The sequence below is a fragment of the Zymoseptoria tritici genome, chromosome 5 (genome assembly GCF_000219625.1).
Source record: "Zymoseptoria tritici IPO323 chromosome 5, whole genome shotgun sequence".
In the NCBI taxonomy this organism is placed as follows: domain Eukaryota; kingdom Fungi; phylum Ascomycota; class Dothideomycetes; order Mycosphaerellales; family Mycosphaerellaceae; genus Zymoseptoria; species Zymoseptoria tritici.
This window is the reverse complement of record NC_018214.1, coordinates 1,487,688-1,510,655: the sequence shown is the minus strand read 5'-3', so window position 1 is coordinate 1,510,655 and position 22,968 is coordinate 1,487,688. Positions and strand designations below refer to the sequence as shown.

The 22,968-nt window shown below is 54.0% G+C and overlaps 8 protein-coding genes across 8 annotated transcripts; 6 read left to right on the top strand and 2 right to left on the bottom strand.

Annotated features, from left to right (window-relative positions):
- Positions 1–486: 486 nt before the first annotated feature.
- MYCGRDRAFT_109538 (3-isopropylmalate dehydratase) lies at positions 487–2,917 on the top strand (the record flags this gene model as incomplete). Its single annotated transcript, XM_003852538.1, has 2 exons — positions 487–596; positions 650–2,917. The coding sequence occupies 2 exons, from the start codon at positions 537–539 to the stop codon at positions 2,915–2,917; spliced, it is 2,328 nt and encodes a 775-aa protein (XP_003852586.1).
- A 1,523-nt stretch (positions 2,918–4,440) lies between these two features.
- HHK9p (uncharacterized protein) lies at positions 4,441–7,839 on the top strand (the record flags this gene model as incomplete). Its single annotated transcript, XM_003852539.1, has 2 exons — positions 4,441–5,028; positions 5,302–7,839. Coding segments are annotated over 2 exons (3,126 nt in total), but the record flags the coding sequence as incomplete, so codon positions are not given.
- Positions 7,840–10,175: 2,336 nt separating this feature from the next.
- On the top strand, positions 10,176–10,804 carry MYCGRDRAFT_72239 (uncharacterized protein; the record flags this gene model as incomplete). Its single annotated transcript, XM_003852540.1, has 3 exons — positions 10,176–10,303; positions 10,355–10,429; positions 10,486–10,804. 3 exons carry the CDS (start codon positions 10,226–10,228, stop codon positions 10,606–10,608), a joined length of 276 nt encoding a protein of 91 aa, XP_003852588.1.
- A 397-nt stretch (positions 10,805–11,201) lies between these two features.
- MYCGRDRAFT_93287 (uncharacterized protein) lies at positions 11,202–11,621 on the top strand (the record flags this gene model as incomplete). The annotated part of the gene is made up of 1 exon (XM_003852541.1): positions 11,202–11,621. The coding sequence occupies one exon, from the start codon at positions 11,202–11,204 to the stop codon at positions 11,619–11,621; it is 420 nt and encodes a 139-aa protein (XP_003852589.1).
- A 1,082-nt stretch (positions 11,622–12,703) lies between these two features.
- Positions 12,704–15,470, bottom strand: MYCGRDRAFT_93286 (uncharacterized protein; the record flags this gene model as incomplete). Its single annotated transcript, XM_003852179.1, has 6 exons — positions 12,704–12,986; positions 13,049–13,380; positions 13,896–13,996; positions 14,161–14,938; positions 15,045–15,314; positions 15,453–15,470. 6 exons carry the CDS (start codon positions 15,468–15,470, stop codon positions 12,704–12,706), a joined length of 1,782 nt encoding a protein of 593 aa, XP_003852227.1.
- Positions 15,471–16,660: 1,190 nt separating this feature from the next.
- On the top strand, positions 16,661–17,315 carry MYCGRDRAFT_72236 (uncharacterized protein; the record flags this gene model as incomplete). Its single annotated transcript, XM_003852542.1, has 1 exon — positions 16,661–17,315. The coding sequence occupies one exon, from the start codon at positions 16,749–16,751 to the stop codon at positions 17,313–17,315; it is 567 nt and encodes a 188-aa protein (XP_003852590.1).
- A 2,037-nt stretch (positions 17,316–19,352) lies between these two features.
- MYCGRDRAFT_28576 (uncharacterized protein) lies at positions 19,353–19,934 on the top strand (the record flags this gene model as incomplete). The annotated part of the gene is made up of 2 exons (XM_003852543.1): positions 19,353–19,572; positions 19,630–19,934. Coding segments are annotated over 2 exons (525 nt in total), but the record flags the coding sequence as incomplete, so codon positions are not given.
- A 485-nt stretch (positions 19,935–20,419) lies between these two features.
- On the bottom strand, positions 20,420–22,195 carry MYCGRDRAFT_93284 (uncharacterized protein; the record flags this gene model as incomplete). Its single annotated transcript, XM_003852178.1, has 1 exon — positions 20,420–22,195. The coding sequence occupies one exon, from the start codon at positions 22,193–22,195 to the stop codon at positions 20,420–20,422; it is 1,776 nt and encodes a 591-aa protein (XP_003852226.1).
- Between the last annotated feature and the right edge of the window lie 773 nt (positions 22,196–22,968).

The window sequence follows — 22,968 nt, the reverse complement described above, 5'->3', positions numbered from 1 at the left end:
CGGGCATTAGTTCGTTGGGATCCTCGTCAGCAGCCCTGGTTCATGTTCCATGACATTGGAAAAGACCAGGAGCAAAAATAAGCCAAGGTCAACCTCGCAGCAACATCACTGTCAAGACTAAAAACCAACAAGGACTCGGAGCGTGATCGGCCAACAGATTCTCATACGTGGAAACTTCATACACTCGTTGTGCGATATACCATGTCCAACAAGTTCCGCTCTCGGAGATCACTTGAAGTCAGGCCCCGACATTTCGGTCCTGGTAAAAGCGGGGGAGGCGCAGGCCAATAAGCACACCGCAATTATTGCTCAGCCATGTCCCCCGATATCGGGCGACATGGAACTGACGAAATAACAGTTAAAGCGACTCAAGGTATTGGGATCCCTACCAGTCACTTCCACAACTTCCGACACATCTCACACCGTCTTCTCCGTCCTACCGTCTCCTGAGCGCTCTCACAAGCACTCCAAATCCTTACTCTCCGAGACCGAGCAGAACTGCAGCACTTAAACCTCAATATAAGAAATTGTTCACCATGCCAGGCGCAGTGAAGGGCCCGTCGACCCTCTACGACAAGGTCTTCGAGCAGCACATTGTAAGAACAATCGGTATGCGAGACCAAAGTGCCATGCTGACATGCTCCAATAGGTCGACGAACGTCCAGATGGCACAGTCTTGCTGTACATCGATCGCCACTTGGTCCACGAAGTCACCAGCCCGCAGGCCTTCGAAGGTCTGACCAACGCAGGCCGCAGAGTGAGAAGACCAGACTGCACCCTTGCCACCACCGATCACAACGTCCCGACCAGCTCGAGGAAAAACTTCAAGAATATCAGCGACTTTGTGGAAGAGGACGACAGCAGATTGCAGTGCACAACCTTGGAGCAAAATGTCAAGGACTTCAACCTCACATATTTCGGACTCGGCGACAAGAGACAGGGAATCGTGCATGTCATTGGACCAGAGCAGGGTTTCACTCTCCCTGGAACAACTGTCGTGTGCGGTGACTCTCACACGAGCACCCATGGAGCTTTTGGTGCTCTCGCATTCGGTATTGGAACGAGTGAAGTGGAGCACGTCTTGGCCACACAGACTCTCATGACACGACGAAGCAAGAACATGAAGGTTCAGGTCGACGGCGAGCTGGCACACGGCGTGGGCAGCAAGGACATCATATTGTATGTCATCGGCCAGATTGGTACTGCTGGTGGCACTGGACACGTCATTGAGTTCTGTGGATCAGCCATCCGTGGCTTGAGCATGGAGGCACGGATGAGCATGTGTAATATGAGTATCGAGGGTGGTGCTCGTGCAGGGTTGGTGGCACCGGATCAGACGACATTCGACTACATCAAAGGTAAGCCGCTGGCACCCAAGCAGGACTCTGCCGAGTGGAAGAAGGCAATTAAGCATTGGGAGGCTCTCAGGAGTGACCCCGATGCGAAGTGGGATGCAGAGATCTTCATCGATGCAAAGGACATCGCTCCCACTGTATCGTGGGGAACTTCGCCGCAAGACGTTGTTCCAATCACTGGTAGCGTGCCAGGCCCGGATGATTTCGACAACAAGGACAAGAAGGAGGCATGCGTTCGTGCGCTCAAGTACATGGGACTCGAGGCCGGCACAAAGATGGAGGACATTGTTCTGGACAAGATATTCATCGGTTCTTGCACAAACTCTCGGATCGAAGATTTGAGAATCGCAGCCCACATCGTGAAGGGCAAGAAGATCGCTCCCAACCTCAAGCGAGCAATGATCGTTCCAGGATCCGGATTGGTGAAGCAGAGAGCCGAGTCAGAAGGACTTGATAAGATCTTCACCGACGCCGGCTTCGAGTGGAGAGAGGCAGGCTGCTCAATGTGCTTGGGAATGAACCCTGATATCCTCTCGCCTGGTGAGCGTTGCGCGAGTACGAGCAACCGCAACTTCGAAGGTCGACAGGGTGCTGGAGGTCGCACACACTTGATGTCGCCAGCGATGGCGGCCGCTGCAGCTCTCGTTGGAAAGCTTGCCGATGTGCGAAATCTTGCCGGGTACGAGCAAGCCATGCCCAGTGCCAAATCCGCGCCCGTCAACATCGAGCCTCATGTTGAGGATATGGACTCAGATGCGGATCTCGAGAAAATCTTGGACCTGCCGGAATCCGAGACAGGCGGCAACGGCACTCAAACTAAAGCACCAGCTGGTGGCGCCACTGGCATGCCAAAGTTCACACAGCTCAAGGGTATCGCTGCGCCGATGGAACGTAGCAACGTCGACACCGACGCCATCATTCCCAAGCAATACCTCAAAACCATCAAGCGCGCCGGTCTCGCAAAGGGTCTCTTTCACTCCATGCGCTACAACGACGATGGCAGCGACAACCCAGACTTCGTGCTCAACCAGGAGCCATGGAACAAGGCCAAGATCCTCGTCGTCAGCGGTCCCAACTTTGGATGCGGTTCTTCCAGAGAACACGCTCCATGGGCTCTGCTCGACTTCGGCATCTGGTGTGTCATCGCCAGCTCTTTCGGAGACATCTTCTTCAACAACACCTTCAAGAACGGTATGCTGCCACTGAAGATCGATGATGAGAAGGCTCTTCAGACGATTTTCGAAGAGGCCAAGGCCGGCCACGAGATCGAGGTTGACCTTCAGGCGAATGTGGTCAAGGATGCTTCCGGCAAGGAGCTCGCCAAATTCGAGGTGGAGGAGTTCCGTCGCCACTGCTTGTTGAATGGTCTTGACGACATCGGTCTGACGTTCTTGGACGAGGACAAGATCAGCAGGTTCGAGAAGCGTAGATCGGAGGAGACGCCATGGTTGGATGGCTCTGGTTACCTGTCGAGACACAGGACGGGCGCTGTCAAGGTCGAGGCTGCGCCGGTCCCCAAGACGAATCGTGGCGAGGAGAAGACTGAGCCACTTGAGTGGTAGAGCATCTCCAGCTCGCGTCTGAAGCGGTTTCCTCTGGCTTATCTAATATCTGCGTGATTGAAATGGTTGATTTAGGACAGCGAAAATGCGACTTGTTGTCTTCGGTCCAATGGTTTTTGTTGATTCGTCGTCTTTCATACTCCACAACTTCTGTTCGCTGTCAGAATGGGTCCGAACGTGTGTTCGTCGCAAGTTTTCCCCACTGGCTATATTTGTCCACCTCGCGGCAACCACGTTGTCGATCTTTTGGGAAGGACGCTTGCTTGGCAAACTCTCTTTCTGTGCCTTCTTCTCCCTCGTCCTAAAATGCATACCCAACTACAACCGACATGTCGCCAATGAGCTCAACTACAACAGGCCACGAGCCGCGACTCAGAAATGAGTTCATCATGGCTCGGTGTACCACACGTGCCACTGGTACAACCACGAACATCGAGGCGAAGTAGGACCTCCCATCATCCGCACCGTCAAGTTCCTTGCTCGAGAAAGAGATCATATCAGGTGAGAGAATCTCTTCGGCACAGCGCACCGATGTGCGCCTCTAGCAGCTGGTATGCGAGCCCTGTACAGATCACCGGGGGCTCGTGTACGATGAGATCATTAGTCCGATTAAAAGACTCGAATAATACGAAGGAGTTCGTGTTTCGTGACCGATAGTACAAATTTGTCGGCTTCGTTCAGTGGCACACCTCCAGCTTTTGGAAACCAGAGTGACCTTCTAAACTTCGTATCTAGTAGAACAAGACCTGCTCTACAACTCTGTCTCTTCAGAAGTTGTTGTTCAGCTGCGCATAATAAATTACAACAGCGCTTCGAAAAGCGTCCGAAGGTGGCCGGGTCATCCTCGGCTATGTAACGCGCAAAACCAGAATAGGACTACAGATCGTGGCACTCATACCGATTAGCCTACATGTACCGCCACAGATACAAGGTATACTCGATCGGACCCACAAATCGTCCCTCTGCCACCAATTGGCGCAAGGGTCGTCCATGATGATGTGCCGGAGTGACTTCCGAGCTGGCAGCATAAGGCAGACGCCTGCTTTGGTTCGCGAAGCATTTGCTTGTCTACTGACTCGTCATTCATTCACATTGTGCGTCGTTCAAGGTCACGGTTCTGCTGCTGTCACTAAGGCTTCGCATTGGCCTTTGTCTCCGGGCAAAGGGATGAAGCAGGTCTGGAACGCCAGCATTCCAACCTATCAGCCCGCCCTGTTGAATACTGCTAGATGATCTTGCTGGACACACCAAATCAATTCTCGGCAGCGACCTTGGCCGGACACACGTACCGAGCCCATCAGCCAACTCAATGGAAAAGCAATCCAAATCTCTAGAGGATGGCGTCCCCGAAAGGCTTTCCGCCAGCCGTCGCGAGCGAGAACTTCGTCGGTGAGCTTTCAAATATCGCTGCTTGACCTCGTGGTGGTCTCATGCTCACCTGGAAGTCTGCTGCAAATGCTGAACGAAATAGATATGGCGAGGCAGTCTTAGCTCTCCGCAGCTCAAAAGGCAGCAAAACCGCAAAGTCCTCCATCGACGTTCCATTGACCGCGTTTGCCCAACTCGTTGCACTTCGGCTTGGAGCGAAACGAGCTTTGATTTCACTATTCGACAAGAAGGCCCAATATATCCTTGCTGAAGCCACGCAGACTTTGAGTCTACAACAGGATTACGTGCATGACAAAGGCGACGCTCTACATTATGGCAGCGCGATTCTGCCGCGGACCGAAGACTTCTCCGGAGAACTCCTCCAGCTCGCGCGAAAGTCGAAAACCGACGATGGCTTGTGTGGCAAGAAAGCCGCTCTGGTCATTTCGGATCTGGCAGCTCATGCACGATACTCCACTCATGTACAAGTCGTCAATGCGCCCTTTGCGCGATGCTTTGCTGGCGTACCTCTCTTTACGCCGTCTGGATTTGCGCTCGGCACAGTCTCGATACTGGACGATAAGCCTAGACCGGAAGGACTGAGCGAGCCTCAGATCGCATTCTTGAGAGACGTGTCAACTACGATCATGACCCATCTAGAAATGGCCAGAGTACAGACGACTCACGAGCGCGGACTGCGTATGGTGACCGGATTGAGTCGATTTATGGAAGGAAAGTCGACTGTAGCGGATGACCGCACTCCGAGTGACGAAGATCCCACCGCAGCCGATTCGACTCACGCGTCCGAGAACGCATCATTGGGCGCCTCGAGCAGAACACAGGCCCTCAACCACGCCAGCAACCAGGAACGGATGAGCGATGCCCGGGAACGGTTCTTCGAACAAAGTCAAGCTTATTCGCACAACGCTCCGGCTGGTCTCCCGACTCAGATCATCATACCTCCGTGCACAAGGAGTTCGTCTCTGGCAGCTGTGACCAAGGTCCGAAGACGGAAGCTGTTCACACGGCATTCGGTCCAGCCCAGAGGTCGGCTAGGTACCTCGTCCCAACTACAGGAAGACATCGTTTCGCAAGATGTGGAACATGCCTTCCAGCGAGCTGCGATGATCATTCAGGAATCCATGGATATGGCCGGTGTGCTGTTCCTCGACGCTTCGATAGGAGAGTTCGGCAGCATGAGGACGGACTCTGGCCAGAGCTCTGATGCTTCTGATTACGATTCCGTGACCGCAATGGAGGGCGAAGAGACCGCGAATTCGGCTAACTCGCATCCTCTCCGTCTGAAGCCTTGCCGTTATCTCGCTACTTCTTATCAAGAGGGTGAGGATGAGAATTACGAGCCAAGCCATCGAACAATACCGGAGAAGTTCTTGAGAGGACTCATGAAGCGGTATCCACATGGCAAGATTTACAACTTCGGCGATGATGGAGTCCTCTCATCCGATGAGCAATCCGATGCTTCGTCACCGACGACCGAGCATCGCAAGAGAGCATGGTCAGACTCAGTCAAGATCTTGTCGATCTTTCCTGGCGTGCGTTCACTGGCCGTGATGCCGCTATGGGATGCAACGCGAGGACGCTTCTTCGCGGCGACGGTGGCCTGGTCGTACAATCGCACTCGTCTCTTCACATTCCAGGATGATATGAACTATCTCGCATGCTGTTGCGATGTGGTGATGGCAGAAGTTGGCCGACTGGACATTCAGGCCGATGTTCATGCGAAGACATCTTTCATCTCATCCGTGTCGCACGAGTTGAGATCACCACTTCAGGGAATTCTCGGTGGTGTCGAATGCCTGCAGGAGGAAATCCACAATAATGACCCGTCCTCACGACAGCAGATGGTGCAGATGATCGACACTTGTGGTAGAGGCCTTCTGGACATTATCAACAACCTTCTGGAGCACGCTCATTCGAGCTCATCTGGGAAGACTCAGCGGCCGGGTGCACATCGACGGCGCGGTAACGCCGGTGATACTGCGCAACAGCCCGTCCATGATCTGGCTGTGTTGGCGGAGGAAGTGCTGGATAGCGCCCTGTGGTCGACGCCGCGACCGTCTGCGCTTTCTACCAGCAAAGATGATCCAGCAGCTCCACTTGCTGAAGACCCATCACTGCGAGTCATTCTCGATGTCGACATTCGCAATCTGCCTCCGACGGGTTGGAACGTTCATGTCAACTCTGGAGCGTTTCGAAGAATTCTGCAGAACTTGACCATGAACGCAATCAAGTACACTGACGCTGGCGGCTACTTCAAAGTCACCTTGTCCATGGACAAGGGCTCTTCAATGATCAAGATCTCTTGCACCGACTCGGGTCGCGGAATGAGCGAGGAGTTCCTCAAATACGGCTTGTGGCAAGCTTTCAAGCAGGAGGATAGTCACACGCCAGGGACCGGGCTCGGTCTTTCTCTCGTCCGGAGTTTGGTCCATGAGATGGGCGGGACCATCAGCCTGAAAAGTGCAAAGGATGTGGGCACAACCATCAAGCTGGCTCTCCCACTGCAGGCCGGCGCACCCGCTGATACTCATAACCTGAGTGGTCTGTCCGAAGCTGCTCAGATCAAGGGCCTCACTTTCACCTTGGTGGGTTTCGAAACAACGAGCGAGGTGGCAAGATTGGCGGAAGCTACTGAAATACAACGCTCTTCGATCGAGAAAGTATGCAGGTACTTGGGAATGCAACCATTTGAAGAGCACAATGGAAAGACTGCAGACATTCTTGTGATCACGGAACGAGCGGCGAGAAGGCTGGTCGAGGACAAGAAGACGAGTGAGGAGACCTCAGGGTCAAGAGTCTGCCTGATCTTCTGCGATTCTGTGACGGCGTCTCGAGCTGCACGGCAACTTTGTGCCTCAAGCCTAGGACCGGCTATGACTGTCGCTCAGCCACTGGGACCTAAGCAATTGCTCAAAGCCCTGATCTTTTGCCTCGACAACCGCGAGAAGATACCCATCTCAGCGGAGAAACCTACTTCGCCCGCAGTCCGCGTTCAAACGAATGGCAACCACGCAGCACTTACGCCGGAGAAACTCGTGAAGCGATATGCACCTTCATCGGGAGCTGTCAAAGTCAGCGCAAGCATAGAAATTGCCGTACGACCTGTTGCACCAGAGTCCGGACTCATCACGGATTCGAGTGTCCTACTCGTGGACGACAACCCGATCAATCTGACCCTGCTCCGGAGATGCATCAAGCGTCTAGGACGGATTGACCTAGCAGCCGTCAATGGACAGGAGGCACTGCTGGTATATAAGGAGTCCCACTCCCATCGCTTGGAGCATGTCAGGACATCCTCGGACGGCAAGTCGACACGCACCGCGCCCGTGAGATTCATTCTCACGGACATTACGATGCCTGTCATGGACGGTCTGGAGTTCACTCGGCGTGTACGAGCGCATGAACGTGCGTTAGACTTGAAGCCCGCGATGATCGTGGCTCTCACGGCTTTAGCTTCGTCGGCTGATAGGCACGAAGCATATGGAAGTGGTGTGGATCTCTTCCTCACAAAGCCCTTTCGGTATAAGGATATTGAAGCAATGTTCAAGGAATGGGAGGCTGATCGAAAGGAGGATGTTGGCACACAGTGAGAAGAGTAACAAGTCGCATTCGGCCAGCAAGAAGCAATAAGTATCGTGTTCCCAGTCAGCCAGTAATTTATTGATTGAGCTCAACAACTCACAGGCAGTTCTTGCACTCAGGTGTCAAGCCCGCCGCTCATGCAGCTAAGCGCCCATCGTGCATATGGCTGTCGGTAAAAGCCGATTCGTGAACAAACGACACAAGGCTGAAGCAACACAACTTGGATGATCACATCACTCATGTCTTTGAGCGGCCAACGAGAGCAGCCGATGCTCGACAAATGAGGAAATGCTCAAGTCGTTCCAGGATGCCCCTTTGTCTCGATCATCGGACGGTGAGCAGAGTGGCTACTACGCATATGTTGAAGCGTGGAAGTATAGCAACGTGGGTCTTGGATTGACTGTCTGGCTTTTCTGCCCGGTGACTGACACCGTTCAGGAAACTCAAGTGTCGACTGAGAACTTTATTTTCGGATCTTTAGACGAGAGTGACATCGAAAATTGGTCGTGGCAGAGGAATTCGTTTGCCGCGCCAACAGTGTGTCCCGTCAGAGGAACGCTAGAAGGCGGAATACGAATATTGTTCGCTCAACCAAAGACGACGTATCGGAAGGCGGTGCCGTTGAAGCTTGCACAGAGCTCAGTGTTGGAAGCACTCAATCTTCCGTCGACCACATTCGTCTCTTTTCAGTTGTCCTCTGGCGTTCACACAATGCATACGACGCCAGACGGCAGCGATTTTGAGAGCTGCGACCAGTTTGGTGTGCATGAAAACAGTTCTCACAAGGTCGAACGATGGCTAATACCGGCTAGCGTTCGTCTTCAGATCGCCACAGAAGTGGGAGTGCAGCACCGGAGGTCTGTCAATGTCTCACGACTTCTCGAGCGGTATTACAACAGCACTCAGCATTGGATACGACCTCCAGTCCTACACAGTATCACTTCGTCCGCTCGCTCCAGGCCAATCTTTAATCCGGAAGATCAAGGATTGCCATTCGAGGTGGACACATCCGTTGCTTCTCCCATCTCTTTTCCTCGTCGACCATGCTCAACGGGTCCACAATTACATCAACAACCTGCTTAGCGAACGAGTCGTACTCGTTGAGCATCTCGTAGGTGTCACGCAGACTGGACGCTCGCAACAACCGCATCTTGACTTCAGAAATTCAGAGCATGCCGGGGATGCCAACTCTCTGAAACTCTTCGAAGGACAACGGCTGCAACGTGAGAACGCAAGGAAGCTGGTAGAGAAGATCAATGATCTGTCCACACAGATCTTATTTTCGAAGCGGTCGCCGGAGTGGAACATTGGATGCAACAAGTTCGTCTTGCAACTGCTCGAAGGCTCCACGAGATTGGCGAATTGTCGCAGTATTCCCGCTCGTTCCTTCAAAGAAGTCCTGGAGTTTGTTCGAGCGTATAGTGAAGCTTCGGCGGAGGTGATACAGACGAACCAGGATCGAGTGAGCCTGCAGCTGGACATTGTGAGTTCTGTCCTTCCGTAATGCTTTCACGACTGACAACAGCACCGTGCAGCTTTACACATCCATCGCACAAGACGACAGCCAGACGAGTGCCGATCTCGCAAAGGCTGCAGTCATGGATAGCACATCGATGAAGATCATCGCGATAATCACGGCGGCCTATCTCCCCGGAATGTTTGTTGCTGTAAGTTGTGCAGGCTCACCGTGTGCCATACGATTCGCTGATATTCTTATCAGACACTATTCAGCATGGACATGTTCACCTGGCCATCAGATAGCCCTGTTTCTTCGTCGTTCTGGATATATTGGGTAGTGGCTGTGCCATTGACCGCAGCCACCCTCACCGGCTTCCGTCTATGGTGGAAATTCGAAAGAGATCGATTTGGGCGAAGGGCACAGCAGGCTACGCACGACAGGCCGAAGGGTTAGATCTTCTCTGATGTCCCGCCAAAGTCGTTGCCTGCTCACGTATGAGCATGTTACTGCATGTGTTTGACCGATGGTGTTAAGTAGTTGTATGTCGATGTATACCCAGAATTGGAAAGAGTGAGCGTTCGATCTGCTTCGTACACTGACAACGGCGCTTGAGTGACCTGTCATTCGCTATTGTGTTCTTGTCACTACGCGTATCTTGTGACGATACCGCAAAGAAGGCAATCGTCGTACGCCGTCGCTTTCATCTCACCTGATGGATGACGTGTGAGTGTGCACGACAAAACTTGCCCCGCCATGGACCCCACCAAACATGGAAGCTGCAACCTGACGGTCAACATCGTCCATCGTCCACGATCCGTTCTCTTCACACTCCCCAAATAAACAAGACACCAGCAACACACCGCGTCACCACAACGACCATGTCTGCCGAATTCAAGAAGGCCGCTGAGGACAGCAAGAAGCTGAAGACCACTCCCAGCAACGACCAGCTGCTCGAGGTATGGCTTACGGATGTCATGTCTTGAAGCATCACTAAGAATCTCTCGCAGCTCTACGCCCTGTACAAGGTCGGCAACGGCGAGGACTTCGAAAAAGCAGCCAAGCCAGGTGTCTTTGACATGAAGGTAAGCTGAAGTGGAGGTGGTTGATTGGAAGTGCATATGCTGACGCCGCTTTTCAGGGCAAGTACAAGTACAACGCCTGGAAGAAAGAGGTGGACGAGGGTACGACCGCGGATGGCGCCCAGCAGAGATACATCGCGCTTGTTGACAAGCTGAAGAGCGAGTTGGGCTTCGACGCATGATTGCGAGGAAAGAGCTGGAGAAAGCCGAATGAGCGAGGAGGCAATACCACATCTCCATTCTCGTCTCACCAGTTGAGCTCGATATCTCGATACGTGCTCGCAAATCCATCGAATCAGGTGAAGTTTGCTGCTCGGCTCTAACTGGGACGACCACGTACGCAAGTACTCGAAGCTATGAATTCCAAAATTTCCTTCTCTCAGGTTCCATCAACTCGTCTGTGCTACCTAAGCATTCACTCAAACGCCAGATACAGTTCAGCACAAGTGCCATTCACTCTACGGTTCTTGCCCACATTCTCATAGGTCTTGAAACTTCTCCTTCCAGCAAGTTGCACCTCGTACACCTCATCTGCTAGCAGCATTGCGAAGAAGCAAGGTCAGACAAAGGCACGAGCTCAAATAAGAGCGGCAGAACAGAAGCGACAGAGCTCTTTTTGCACAGTACGTCCTCCACGTCCGCCTCTAGGCGTCTCGCATGTGATGCTTTTCGTCCTTGCCGTGTGGACCTTTCTAGGATCTGACTGACAGTACATAGTTCCACAAACTTCAATCAAGATCAAGCACTTCGCCAATATCGAGCATCGAGAGTAAAAATGGATGAAGGGAATACCAATTCGGCTCACGGCCTTGCTGGAATGCCGAAAGCAAAAGGCCTCGGGCAGAGTAGGAAATGGAAAGCCATGAAGGATCTCAAGAAGACAGACCCAGACCTGGCCCAGCACTTAGCAGAGGACGCTGAAGCCTCCAGCAAAATTTCGGCTTTGCGGGAGCAACAAGCAGAAGGAAAGGACGCAATGCATGCTCATCAACCGGAAGCCAGTCAACCGGTAGTGGAGAAGCCGCGCATCGAGCTTGCGTCGCAGTACGACAGTTCCGCACGTCAGGTCCTGCGCGATGAGTCGCAAGAACCACGCAAGAGTAAGGCAACAGCAGACCGCGCTGATGACGCTGCTAGTCACGACGTAGATCATGCTACGGCCGCTAGCAGCGAGGAAACCCATCGTCCGCGATGAGCATGGAAGTACGATGGTGAATGGGGAAACGTGGTGGGAAGGTGGAGTGCTACCAGCGTGCAAAACGTTCTTCGAGCGTGGCAAACTGAAGTCATACGAGCCCAGTTTAGGACCAGCTGCTGGTTCGCAACCGTTCCTAGACGATACATCCCGGTATGCATCGGTTGTCATGTAGGAGCATATCGTAATCTTTCGAGACTCCCTTCGTTCAATGTCCTTGTTCCTGATTTCTAGCAATTGAAGTTACCTTATCTTCTTGTCGCCTCGTTTTGTAAGATACAGTACATACTGAAGCAAAAGCTCGGAACACTCCACTTTCGCTGCCTTCGACCTCGATGCGATCGGCCTACGCGTAAACGCATTGTCGTCGTTTCAAGTCATCCGATCACAATACAGGTCGAAGTCTCTTCACTCTCAATCTGTGCTTCGTTCAGTGCTGTCAACGGATCGTGTAGGCGGACTGAGAGTGTGCGCCTGTTACACACGAGCGCTCTTTTGCTGTACATTTATATACAATAGATTGGCAGATGTTCCACCACTTTTTCGTTTCCGCGTCCACGGATGTAGAGAATCGTGGTCGGTTGGCTCAATGGTAGAGCGTCCGCCTCCTACTTCATGGGACTCGATCCCACAAGTCCGAAAGCGGAAGGTTGTGGGTTCGAGTCCCATGCTGATCGTTTTGGGCCGTTCGCCCAATTGTTTTGTACTTAGAATAGTCAAGAAAAGCAAGATCCCAACAGATGTCATCGAATTTGGATTGTTCTGCGCAGTTTTACCAGGTGAGGTCGAACTTTGCGCTAAGCCAATTGCGGGGCAGCCCGATTGGGATTGCGGGAGCAGCCGCAAGCACGTGGTTTCAACATCACGTTTGCTTCCACATCTGTCGAGAACGACGCTACGCATCGAAAATTTGCGGAGCTACATCGCCTAATCATAGGTATTATAGTCGACACACTTCTGATCGACATTCAGTTTTGGCGCCTGGCTGATCTGGCCTCCAGGCCCGTCATACTCTCCCTCATAACCATCGCCATTGCCATCAGCCGTCGCCCTCTTTTAGCCGACTTTCCCCTTCTTCCTGTCTAGAGGCTTCTTCGCACTCTCCTCCTTGTGTATGACGAGCTCGTAGACACGGCTTCGATGACCGTGTCGATCTTGAGAGATCGAAGTCCGGGTGATCCTCTGGCAACAATCTTGTCCGCGAGCTGTTCATCCACATGGCGCAACAGCTTAGCCGTGTTCAGAGCGGCACGCAAGAGCTGTGCGTCGCGAGAGCGGTATTCAGTCTCGAGGTGTGCTGTCTTGAGCCTGAAGGCCTGAAGAAGCCCCGCCGCTTGTCCTTCATCTTCTGTGAGACGGTTGGATCTAGTGCGCAGAGCACACACTTGATGTTCTTGTTCTCGACTGATGTGAGGGAGGCGAAGAACTGGACGAAGCCGATAAGCTTCTTGATGGTATCGGCGCCACCCTCGTCGTAGTCTGGCATGATCACAGCCTGGTCGTCCAGCTGGTTACAGTACGTCGGCGCGGTGCGTGAGTCGTTGCCAGTCTTCTCCACTCCGCCTTCGTCAAGCTCGGCCTTATCAAACTCGTCATTTTCGTCGAGTGACACTCCGTCAACAGCTTGAGCAGGACGGGAAACTTCGGCATCTGCGTCACAAGCGAGTGTACGATCGCCAATGACGGCCGCTTTCTTGTGCGCCTTCAGTTCAGGCAGAAACTCGGCGCTGTACTGCTTCTTCGCTCGGGTCAGGCTTGTCTACCTCATAATTGTGCGAACTGACTTGCGCTGCGCGAGGACGGCATTCCGAGTCTTGATGGCTTGCTCGACCTCGGTCGTGTTCCTGTCGGCGAGGAGCGAGCGATAGACAGAAAAAACAGCGTGGCCAGTCTCAATTTAATGTTGGGTAGGGTTGCGATTCCGTTGAGCGTGTTCGAGTGTTGAGTCTCGGTATCGGTGTATTTAGGACTAGCGGCGATAGAGACCTCGACGCGGCGCTGCAGTTTTGCCGCGAGGTTGGGGCCCTGAGCTTCACCGGTGTACGTGGCGTGGTTGTGCGTGGCGGATCGGAAAGACTCACGAATGGCCTTGCGACAAATTTATTCCTCGCCAAGGCGCAGAGCGGTGACATCAAGGCCCGAGATGCCAGTCACGTCGTAAGTGAGGACAGTACCAGAGTCGGGGATGTGATTGGCCAAGGTTCGCGCCAGCTCTGTGCCCATAGCACGTTGCATCTCGATGATCGCCTCTCGACGGAACGAGTACATGCTTACACGTTCCAGCATACCGATGTCGATGGCCGTCCTGCGCAAATCTGTGTTAAGCGCGGCTTCCTTCATGGCCTTGGTGACATCTAGCTCGCCACTCTGAGTTGCTTGGACCAGCGCAGCCTGTTCGGCAATAATCGAGTTTGTCGGGATGAACACCTTGTCGCAGGCCTAGAGCTCGTCGATAGTCGCGGAAGGAAAGAGGCCACGGGAGAACGCGAGCGCGACTCAATTCCACGAGGGCCAGGGGCGTAGAAGTATCCGGTCATACAGGCCTTGCATGGCATGGTTGCGTTCTTGCCGATTTCGTTCACGGCGGTGCTGGAGGTCCAGCACTGCCCACTGCTCTCTTGTCCACGCTCGAATTCCCGGCTGGGCTTTTGCATATCGGCGACAATGAAGACTTCCGCCGTAGGCAAGCGCAGCCAGTATGAATACACACAAAAGCTGAAGGCGTTGCGACCGCAGACCAGTTGCATTAGACAACATCGCGAGTCCACCTCGCGTTGGGAGCAGTGTGAACGTCTTGGTTGGCATGACGATCCTTGAGCGTACGGATCCCGATGTCCCTTCATGTACTTGAACGTCACCTTGACAGTAATGCCTGCGATTCCATTCAGCTGGATGAATTCGAAGTCTTTCCAGCGCATAGCCCCGTCCTCGTCACGAGTCACGCCCGTCAAGCCGAGGGAAGCTCCCTGTCCGTAGCCAGGGCATACAGTCATGCTCCCGGGACGGACACCAGTGATGCACGCCAGACCCCAGACCAGATAATGCTGCTTGATGTTTTCCACACTGGTCTGAGCCTTGAGCAATTGCCGGTATGCCAAAGTGAGGAAGGGTGCGCCGAGCAGGGTCTTCGGCTGGAGTGATTTGCCTAGCTTGTGGCGCCGGGCAGTGCGCGGATGTGGTCCACCAAGTGAGTGTTGAAGGGTGTGCCATGTTGAGATAAGTGGAGCCGAAATCATCGATCGCGCGCACAGCAAACCAGTAGAGGACCTCCTCGCACGCATACAGCGAATCGACCCGGACTTCTGCTTCGTTGCGACCTTCTGAGATCGTTTTATACAACGGTGGAGACGTCTTTGCACAGGGCAATAAAGGTGTCCTTCTTCCGCATTTCCGCCGGCGTCGTGAGGCCTTTGACCTCCTCACAGAAATTGTCGTTAGTGCGGCGGATTGTCCCTCGACGCTGACGGGCGCATCGAGAACGAACCAGGTCGATGCTTTGTTGTCCTCCTCGAGAACCGTCTGCAAGCTCGTCCGGTCCTCCGTCAATCTCTGCATCTTTCCGAACTTCTTGCTGCCGCCTCGCTCTGTCAAGGCAATTAGCGTTGTGACGTCGGGTTCAAGATCTTCGTGCACACATCCTTCCTTCCTGGCATATCGAGGGCTTTCTCGTTCGTCTAGCGCGCCATGATGATGCTGCTTTGTCCAATCTGTAGTTGTTTGGCTTCGTGAAGCCTGGCGGAGAACCCCTCAAAGGGCCAACTCTTGCTCAGTCTGCGAAGGAGCCGACACCAAAGTCGTACACTGCATCGCACGGAGGTCGAGGAAAAGTACCTTGGGTACTCGAGACATGGCTGACCAGGCCACCTGGCTAACCCAGGACGTCTTTCTAGCCGTACGTGGATCCGGCCCCTGGGTTCATCAGGACGTCGTTCCTCGTACGTGTACGGGTACATGTACGCTGACAAGTCAGCTAGCAGAACTGCTTAGCCGTGCATGTACGGGTCGATGTACGCTGACAGGCAAGCTACTTAGGACGCCTTCTTGGCCGTACATGTACGGGTTGATGTACGGGGCCCGGGAGAACAGCAGAACACGATTATAGCAGTGCGGGTGGCTGACCGGGGACAGTTGGGAGGCCGTTCATGTGATGCGAAATGCCGGCTTGTATAGCTGCGCAAGTAGTAGATTAGCTGCATACATTGTAGTCGCTTGTGCACACCCTACCAGCCGTGAATGTAATTTAGTAAGAGCACTTTCCCAGCAGTACATGTAAGCTGCCCAGAACGTCTTCCCAGCCTTGCAAGTCGGCTGTAAGCACATCTCCATGGTCGTGCAAATACATCAGTGGAACACATTGTTTGGGCAGAGTGCCGCCAGACACCTTATTGTTCGTATGCGCATCTTGGCCGGATGGTCTTACAGTACCGCAGTCCGGCTCGTACTTGGTTGATGATACAGCGCCCGGCAGACAGCAAGGTGTGTACGCAGATATCAACGTCCAGCTCCATGCTGTTGGCTGACTGTCGATCTTGTAGACGGCGTCACCACTTGCATGTCACAGCAGCATACAGCGGTAGCGAGGCCAGCTGACGCGGGAAGCGGGTGACCTGCACCGTGTGGAATGAGGAAGACATCGAGGTGAAGGCGCCGCCGCCGGGCGTGTAGAGAGGAGCACCCGGAGGTTTCGTTTGGACGGCGAGTATTTTCCGGATCTGTAGAAACGGTTCAGGACTGACATCATAAGCTTGTTCGTACAGCTCGCTGGGTATTTGGCCATGCGCGCGCTTTTGTCACCTTATGTTGCTCGTCATAAGTCCAACTGCAGAGGACGTCTAGACGTGGAGAAAATGCTTCCCGGGCTCAGGGTTAGTTCTAGTGGCGCAGCTAGCCGCACGAGCCAGCCGAGCATCGAGCGCCAGATCTAGAAGCCGGCATCATTGTTCTTGACAATCAATCTTCATTACTACATCTCCTCCGCCGGGCCATACACCACCTAGAATCGCCTAACACGCCAAAGCTGTCTAAATCAGCCAACGAGCTGCACCTCCAATCGTCTCACCGCGCCGATCACCACTGTCTCGTGCCCAACTTCCACCCCGATTCGCCTGTCGCTACCCTCAATCCGCGATGGCGCACGATGGCCAGACATCAATCAACATCCCTCAACTCCTCGCAGTCGCAGTGGTTGGCTTTCTCGCCATCCGATGGTTTATGAGCAAACCCAACGGTCCCGGATCCGGCGCTACATCTAGTCCATCCGCACGGCGCAACGAAGTCGACATCAACAAAGTCAATCAAGTCTCCGCCGTCTTTCCACAACTCGACCGAAGAAGCATAGCGTGGGACCTCCAACGGAACGGCGGCAATGTCGGTGCGACGACAGAACGAGTACTAGGAGGAAGAGGATTAGAAACACCACCACCTTCGTTCCAGCCAAACCTCCCATCACCAGCAGAAGCACAAAGTAGTGCATCAGGCGGCCCTAAGAGACCGACAGCCACACAACCAGATCTGATCACGAGGTATAATCTACAGTCAAGGGTAAATGGGAAGGGGAAGGAGCCTGTGCCTAGTGAGGAGCAGAAGCGGAATGCATGGAGTTCGGATAAGAATGCTCGTGCGGAGGCTTTGAAGAAGCGGAGGGAGGAGATGGTGCTGGCAGCACGGAGGAAGATGCAAGAGAAGGAGGCATAGTAGGTGATGATTCATGCTTGAGCGAATGTAGATGAGAGTACCCGGAGAAAGCATGTACATGTGTGCGTTATGGCAATGTGGACTCATGGTAAAGGGAGTCCGTGGTTCAGTTCATCGCGTCGTCTACGCCGTTGGACATTGATGTATTGTATGAATGATATCCACGATCTAGCCAGAACCTGCTAGCAGTGATTCGTACCTGGGGGAGCACTTGCGAGCTGCTGCTATGCCGTACATCGCGAGACCAGCTATCTACCTGAAAACTGTTCTATCATGCTCATATCCGCGACGGGCTGCTCAACACCCAAACTGCCGGCTCAGCATCATTCGCGAGTCCCACAACTTACAAGTCGCCAGTCAAGCCTGCAGCCTAGCCCCAACTTTATGCGCGGCGGGTGTTGCCGCGATACCATGCATGCATCTCGCGCCAGCGACGACCTCCACAGATGTCAAGCAAGTTCCCGAGTGCTGAATGTATTTGTGGTTATCGCGACCTGACCGCCCGACGACGATACCGAAATCGATCACTACGCATCCTACGAACGAAGCCGCCGGGCTATCGTACAACCATTGCGACACGAAGAGCAAGAGGAGGCTGTCAGGGCAGGAGGTATCTGCGAAGACGGGAAGGTTCACATCATGAATGCGCGCTCCGGTAGGTACATTCTGCTGGGGTTTCGAGTCTGCAGCATGTCTGCTTGAAGCATTTTGTATTTCGCGTTGGCTTCACATGCTACGACTGGCGTCAGCCACGTCCTGCTCAGAACATGGCGCAACGCAAGAAGCGCTTCACAGACATGCCCCTCGACTTCTTCCAGCATGACAGCACCCAAAGAGAACGAGCTGACAGTGTTCTCGACGATACAGGCGGCCAGCAGCCTCTCCGAGGAATGGCAATGAATCAATACGGCACACAACCAAATTCACGGCAAACGCCTAGACTACAGAACACACAAAAGACGGGACTGGGCAATGGCAATGCTGGAGCTGGATGGGCGTTTGGCGCTCCAGCAACAGGCAACACTTTTGGTGGACTTGCTGGTGGTGCGCCTGGGCTTGCACAAGGACGACCGCAACAGCTGTCAGGATTCGCACAAGTGATGGGAGGTGGTAGTGGACAAGGTCCCATTGATATGAGGTGAGTCTCCATGCGAGAGTTCCCTATTCCTTTCCGGCGACAGCGCAGGGGTGGGTTCAATCGTTATGATTGTTGGCAATTGGCGGGGTGGCACAGCAAACGGCGATCGTTCTGCGGCGACGAGAGTGAAGCTCCACGCAATATTGAAGAAGCTCAAAACCGCCGCCCTCACCAACACCGAGCCTACGACAATCAACACACTGCCCACTGCCAACGCCATGCCTCGCCACAGAAGCACCACGAGCGTTGCGAAGAGCTTCGATGCTGACATAAATTCTTCTAGTGACTTTCCCACATTATCGACAGGACCAGGCGCACGCCCACAGCAGAACAGCGGATGGAACAGCAATGTCATTCGCCAGCCTCCCCAACAACAACAGCAGCAATCGCAGGCTCCACCGCAGCAGCATTCCGCACAACGCGCGCCGTCAACGGCACCGTCACACCAATCGATGGACCAATTCGACGGCCCACGAAATCAACCAGCAGGTGACCGCGGCGGTAACATTGGCGATGAATTCCCGCCTCTGAGTGGACAAGTGAACGGTGGCTCGATCCGCCCGTCGAATGGCTTTTCCGACACCCTCGAATCTCCCGAACCAGCTCACCCGCAGCCAAATGGCCAGCAGACGCAATTACCCATTCGAAATGCGTCTAACAATTTTCAGCAGAGCCAGCAGGACCCAAGCACATCAGCCCCGCAGAACCAGTCACAAAGCCAGTCGCAATCAAATCAAACACCAAGCTCTACCCAGCCTGCCTCAGGCGTGAAGAAGTGGGCGGACATGAGTGATCAAGAGCATTTCGGTCTGATGGGTCTGAGTGCGATATTCGAGGCTCGGAAGCAGTACGACCTAGGAGGACAGCCAGATGCGACAATTCCTCCAGAATGGAGCAATTCCGTGCTTGGCATGGGTCAAGATCTCAACACGCTGGGAATGGACCTCGACTCGTCCGAACCTCTCTACCCGACTTTCCACGTGTTCCCAGACGCCACCGGCACAGGTTCAATGTATGATAGCAGAAGTCGTCATCCGGTTCCCGCATTCGAGGTTCCCACCGCCTACATGGTCACCAACGTGCCGCCGATGCATTCCAGGATCAACGCCTTCAGCGACGGTATGTTGTTAATCTCGGTGCATGCATCACACTTCACTTCCCGCTGACATATTTCAGAAACACTCTTTCAAGTCTTCTACACCGCTCCGCGTGATGTTGCACAAGAGCTGGCGGCACAAGAATTGTCAATCCGTGAGTGGCGTTGGCACAAGGTCCTCCGCCAGTGGTTACAGAAAGACACCCGCGAAGCCAACACGGGCGCTCTGCCAGTCGTCGACCTCGCTAATGGCGCTCCGATGGGCGTTGCTCCAGTCCGCTTGACCGACCGCACCGAGCGAGGCGTCTACATCTTCTTCGAGCCGAGCAACTGGCGCCGCGAGCGTCGCGAAATCATCCTGGACTACGATCAACTCGATCAACGACATGTGGATCGGCCGGCTGGAGCTCAGATGAATGGGATGAATGCTGCTGTGGGTCCGACAGCTGGTGGTGCATTTGGTGCGCCTCCGGGTATGACGGGCAGTGGAGCAGTTGCGAATCAGCAGAGCCTGCAGAGTCTTGGGAGGGAGACTTCGATCGGTTCAGGTGCATGAGCAGGGTAGGCAGGAAGATGGTAGTCGATTGAGGTTACGGAATGGGAGTGGATATCGTAAGCCTGACGACATCACGAGGCATGGACAAGCGGTTGGATCACTTTCAGCAGATGGACCCATCAGATCGAGGACTGCTCTATGGCGGTCTCGACGTGAAGTGAATAGTGTAATTCTACAATGGCAAGCACAGTGAGCCTGCTATGGAATACAATTCTATTCAGACCAAAGTGTACATCCAGTCCGGACCGTCTTTCTAGTGGTACATGCCCAGCATCTATAGCCAACGCCAGTGTCTCGGGTTTCATACTCCCATGCTATCGATAATACTGCGTCCTCTCAGACCTGTGCTCTCTTTCACGCTCCCTTACAGACTGTGACCTCCCAAAGCCTGCATTCATCCTCGCATCCATCTCCTCCATCGCCGCGTCGATGCTCTCGTTTTCGCGTTGCTTTCTCCGTTGTCTTTCACCCGTAGTGGCATTTTGTCGCTCTGTCTGGCCACGGCCTTGCTCCCATCGAATGACCGCCTCTCCTTTCTGCCGGAGCGTAGATGGACCGGCTGATGAATTCGAGGTGGAGATTGGGGTGTAGTTGTGGACTGCCGGCGGCCAGGTCACAGGCGATGAGACTTCTGATAGTTGGGACGGTGTATACACGCGCGCTGAGATGACAGGCGGGCGTAGTACGCTAGATTGTGCTTCGTACCGAGCGTCTTCGGCGGAGCGACGTATGGACTCGGCCACATCTCTCTCGAACAAGAGATGGTCGTATTCGTGGTCCATCCTTCGCTGCGTGGCGGCGTCCACCTCTGGTCTTTCCAGCGCGGAAGCAGCATGATCGCGATGACGCATTCGCCTGGCTTCCTCCCCCGCGATACGGCGTCGTTCCTCTTGCTCGTGAGCCTCCGCTCGTTTGAGAGCGGCGGCTTCCGCTTCTCGAGCGGCTCGTACACGTTGCCGACTTTCGCCTGCCGCCATGTGATCGCGAAGCTTGCGAGCTTGCTCGTCGTCTTGAGCTTGTTCATGGCGGCGTTGGGAAGCTGCGAGTCGATTGCGTTCCTTCTCGGCTTGATCTTCGTCGATGGCCTGTTGTTGGCGTTTTAACGAGGCGAAGAGGCGAATGCGTTCTTTTTCGGCCTGGTCTTCGGCGACGGCTTCTTGCTGGCGGCGTGCAGAGTCGGCAAGTCGACTGCGTTCCTTTTGTGCCTGGTCATCGTCAATGGCTCGGCGGCGCCGACGTTCAGATGTGGCTAGTCGTTCTCGTTCGACGTCTGCTTGTCGTTCATCCTCATCGCGACTCCGACGGTAGAGCTGCTCGTCATCGTCGGCAGTGGAGTCTGCGCGTACGGGCTGCTTTCCTCTGACGGTCCGGATGGGGATCTCATTGGCAGAGTCATGGCGAGATTGAGAGAAGCGTGGCAAGTTGCTGAGGCCAGGAGCGGAGGTGCGTACAGAGGAGGAGGTGTCGGTCATTGAGGCGCCCGTATCGATGATGAGATTTGGTGGTCGGTCGTCCCGCAAGGCAGATCGTCGTGGCTCTTCGGATGCGTCGACCTCCGCCGAGACGCTCGAGAACGATGATCGTCGTGCCGAAGATAGTCGCTCATTCTCGCCAATCGCTCTGGGTATGTATAGAGATGGCGGCTGATTGTAGATTGCCGTACCGTCAGCAGCCAGCACCCTTTCGACATCTTCGTATTGTTGCTGGACAGAAGCATCTTCCGACCTTGTTGGCGGTGGCTCTGGCGCTTCTGGACGCGATCTCCTATGCCTTCGCGATGATGGAGAAGTAGGACTGTCCATTCGTGGGTTCTTGCTGGAGGTTGTGGAACTGCGTTTAGCAGATCGTCGACGAACTTCCTGATACCGACGCTGTTTGCCATCCCTCCCCTCAGTCACGATTTCGACTGATGACGGACGAGAGGTCGAGGATGATGGCCTTATTTCGCTGATTTGCACAGGTCCAGCTGCTTTTCGTTCCACATGTTGACATAGACCGCTGCCCGAAGCATTGTGGCAGCGACGCTCGTGTATCTGGATCTCTTGACGTCCATTGGAGTGTTGATAGATCTTCTCCTCGATGACACACATTGTGGCGATAGTCTGAATGAAGAGTTCAAGCTTGACCGAGTGGAGACTCCTTCCAGATGTTGAGTCGTATATGGATGCCTACTTTGGAGTCCGAGTGGAGTGTGGTCCAGTGAGTCGTTGTTGGTGGCTTGTTAAATGGTTGGTCGTTGTCAAAAGTTGAACTGTACTGATCGATCGTCGACTCTAGGCGGCTCAATCGGGGCAGAGGACCAGGCTCCAGGAGCTAAAGACGTTTGCTGAACTGTTTTCTTGAGTGCTCCAGCGTACGATCTGCAATCTTTAAGTCGGCTGCGTTGATTCAAAGACTGTGTCGTTCAAGTGAGACGTCTTTCACGTCGTTTTGTTTGACCGGTTAGCAGGATTGGCGGCGGTAAATGCGAACAATGGCGGGTGGCTGCAGCAATGAATAGCAAACTGGAACCCAGAGTTCACACTCGCATCGGCAGTGCTTTATGTATGAGACAACGGGCCGCCAATGTAGATGCTGGTGGTCCTGCAGTCGGCGCCAAAGGATTGGGAATTGGGTCTTGGAATGCCGACAGGGCTCGACAGAAGGACAGATGCGTAGAGATCTTCAAGCGACGGTGATGCACCGCCCGGTGAAGGATTCAAAGACGTAGAAAAGATGAAAATACCACGCATACCACCATCGCTACGGGCGGCGGACTCCATCTTGCAAGAGGAGGCCTCAGGCGAGCGGCGGCCTCGCTCGGACATGTACTGTCAGACGCGGCGCGCACACATGCCACACCAGGCGGGAAATCTCTTTGTCC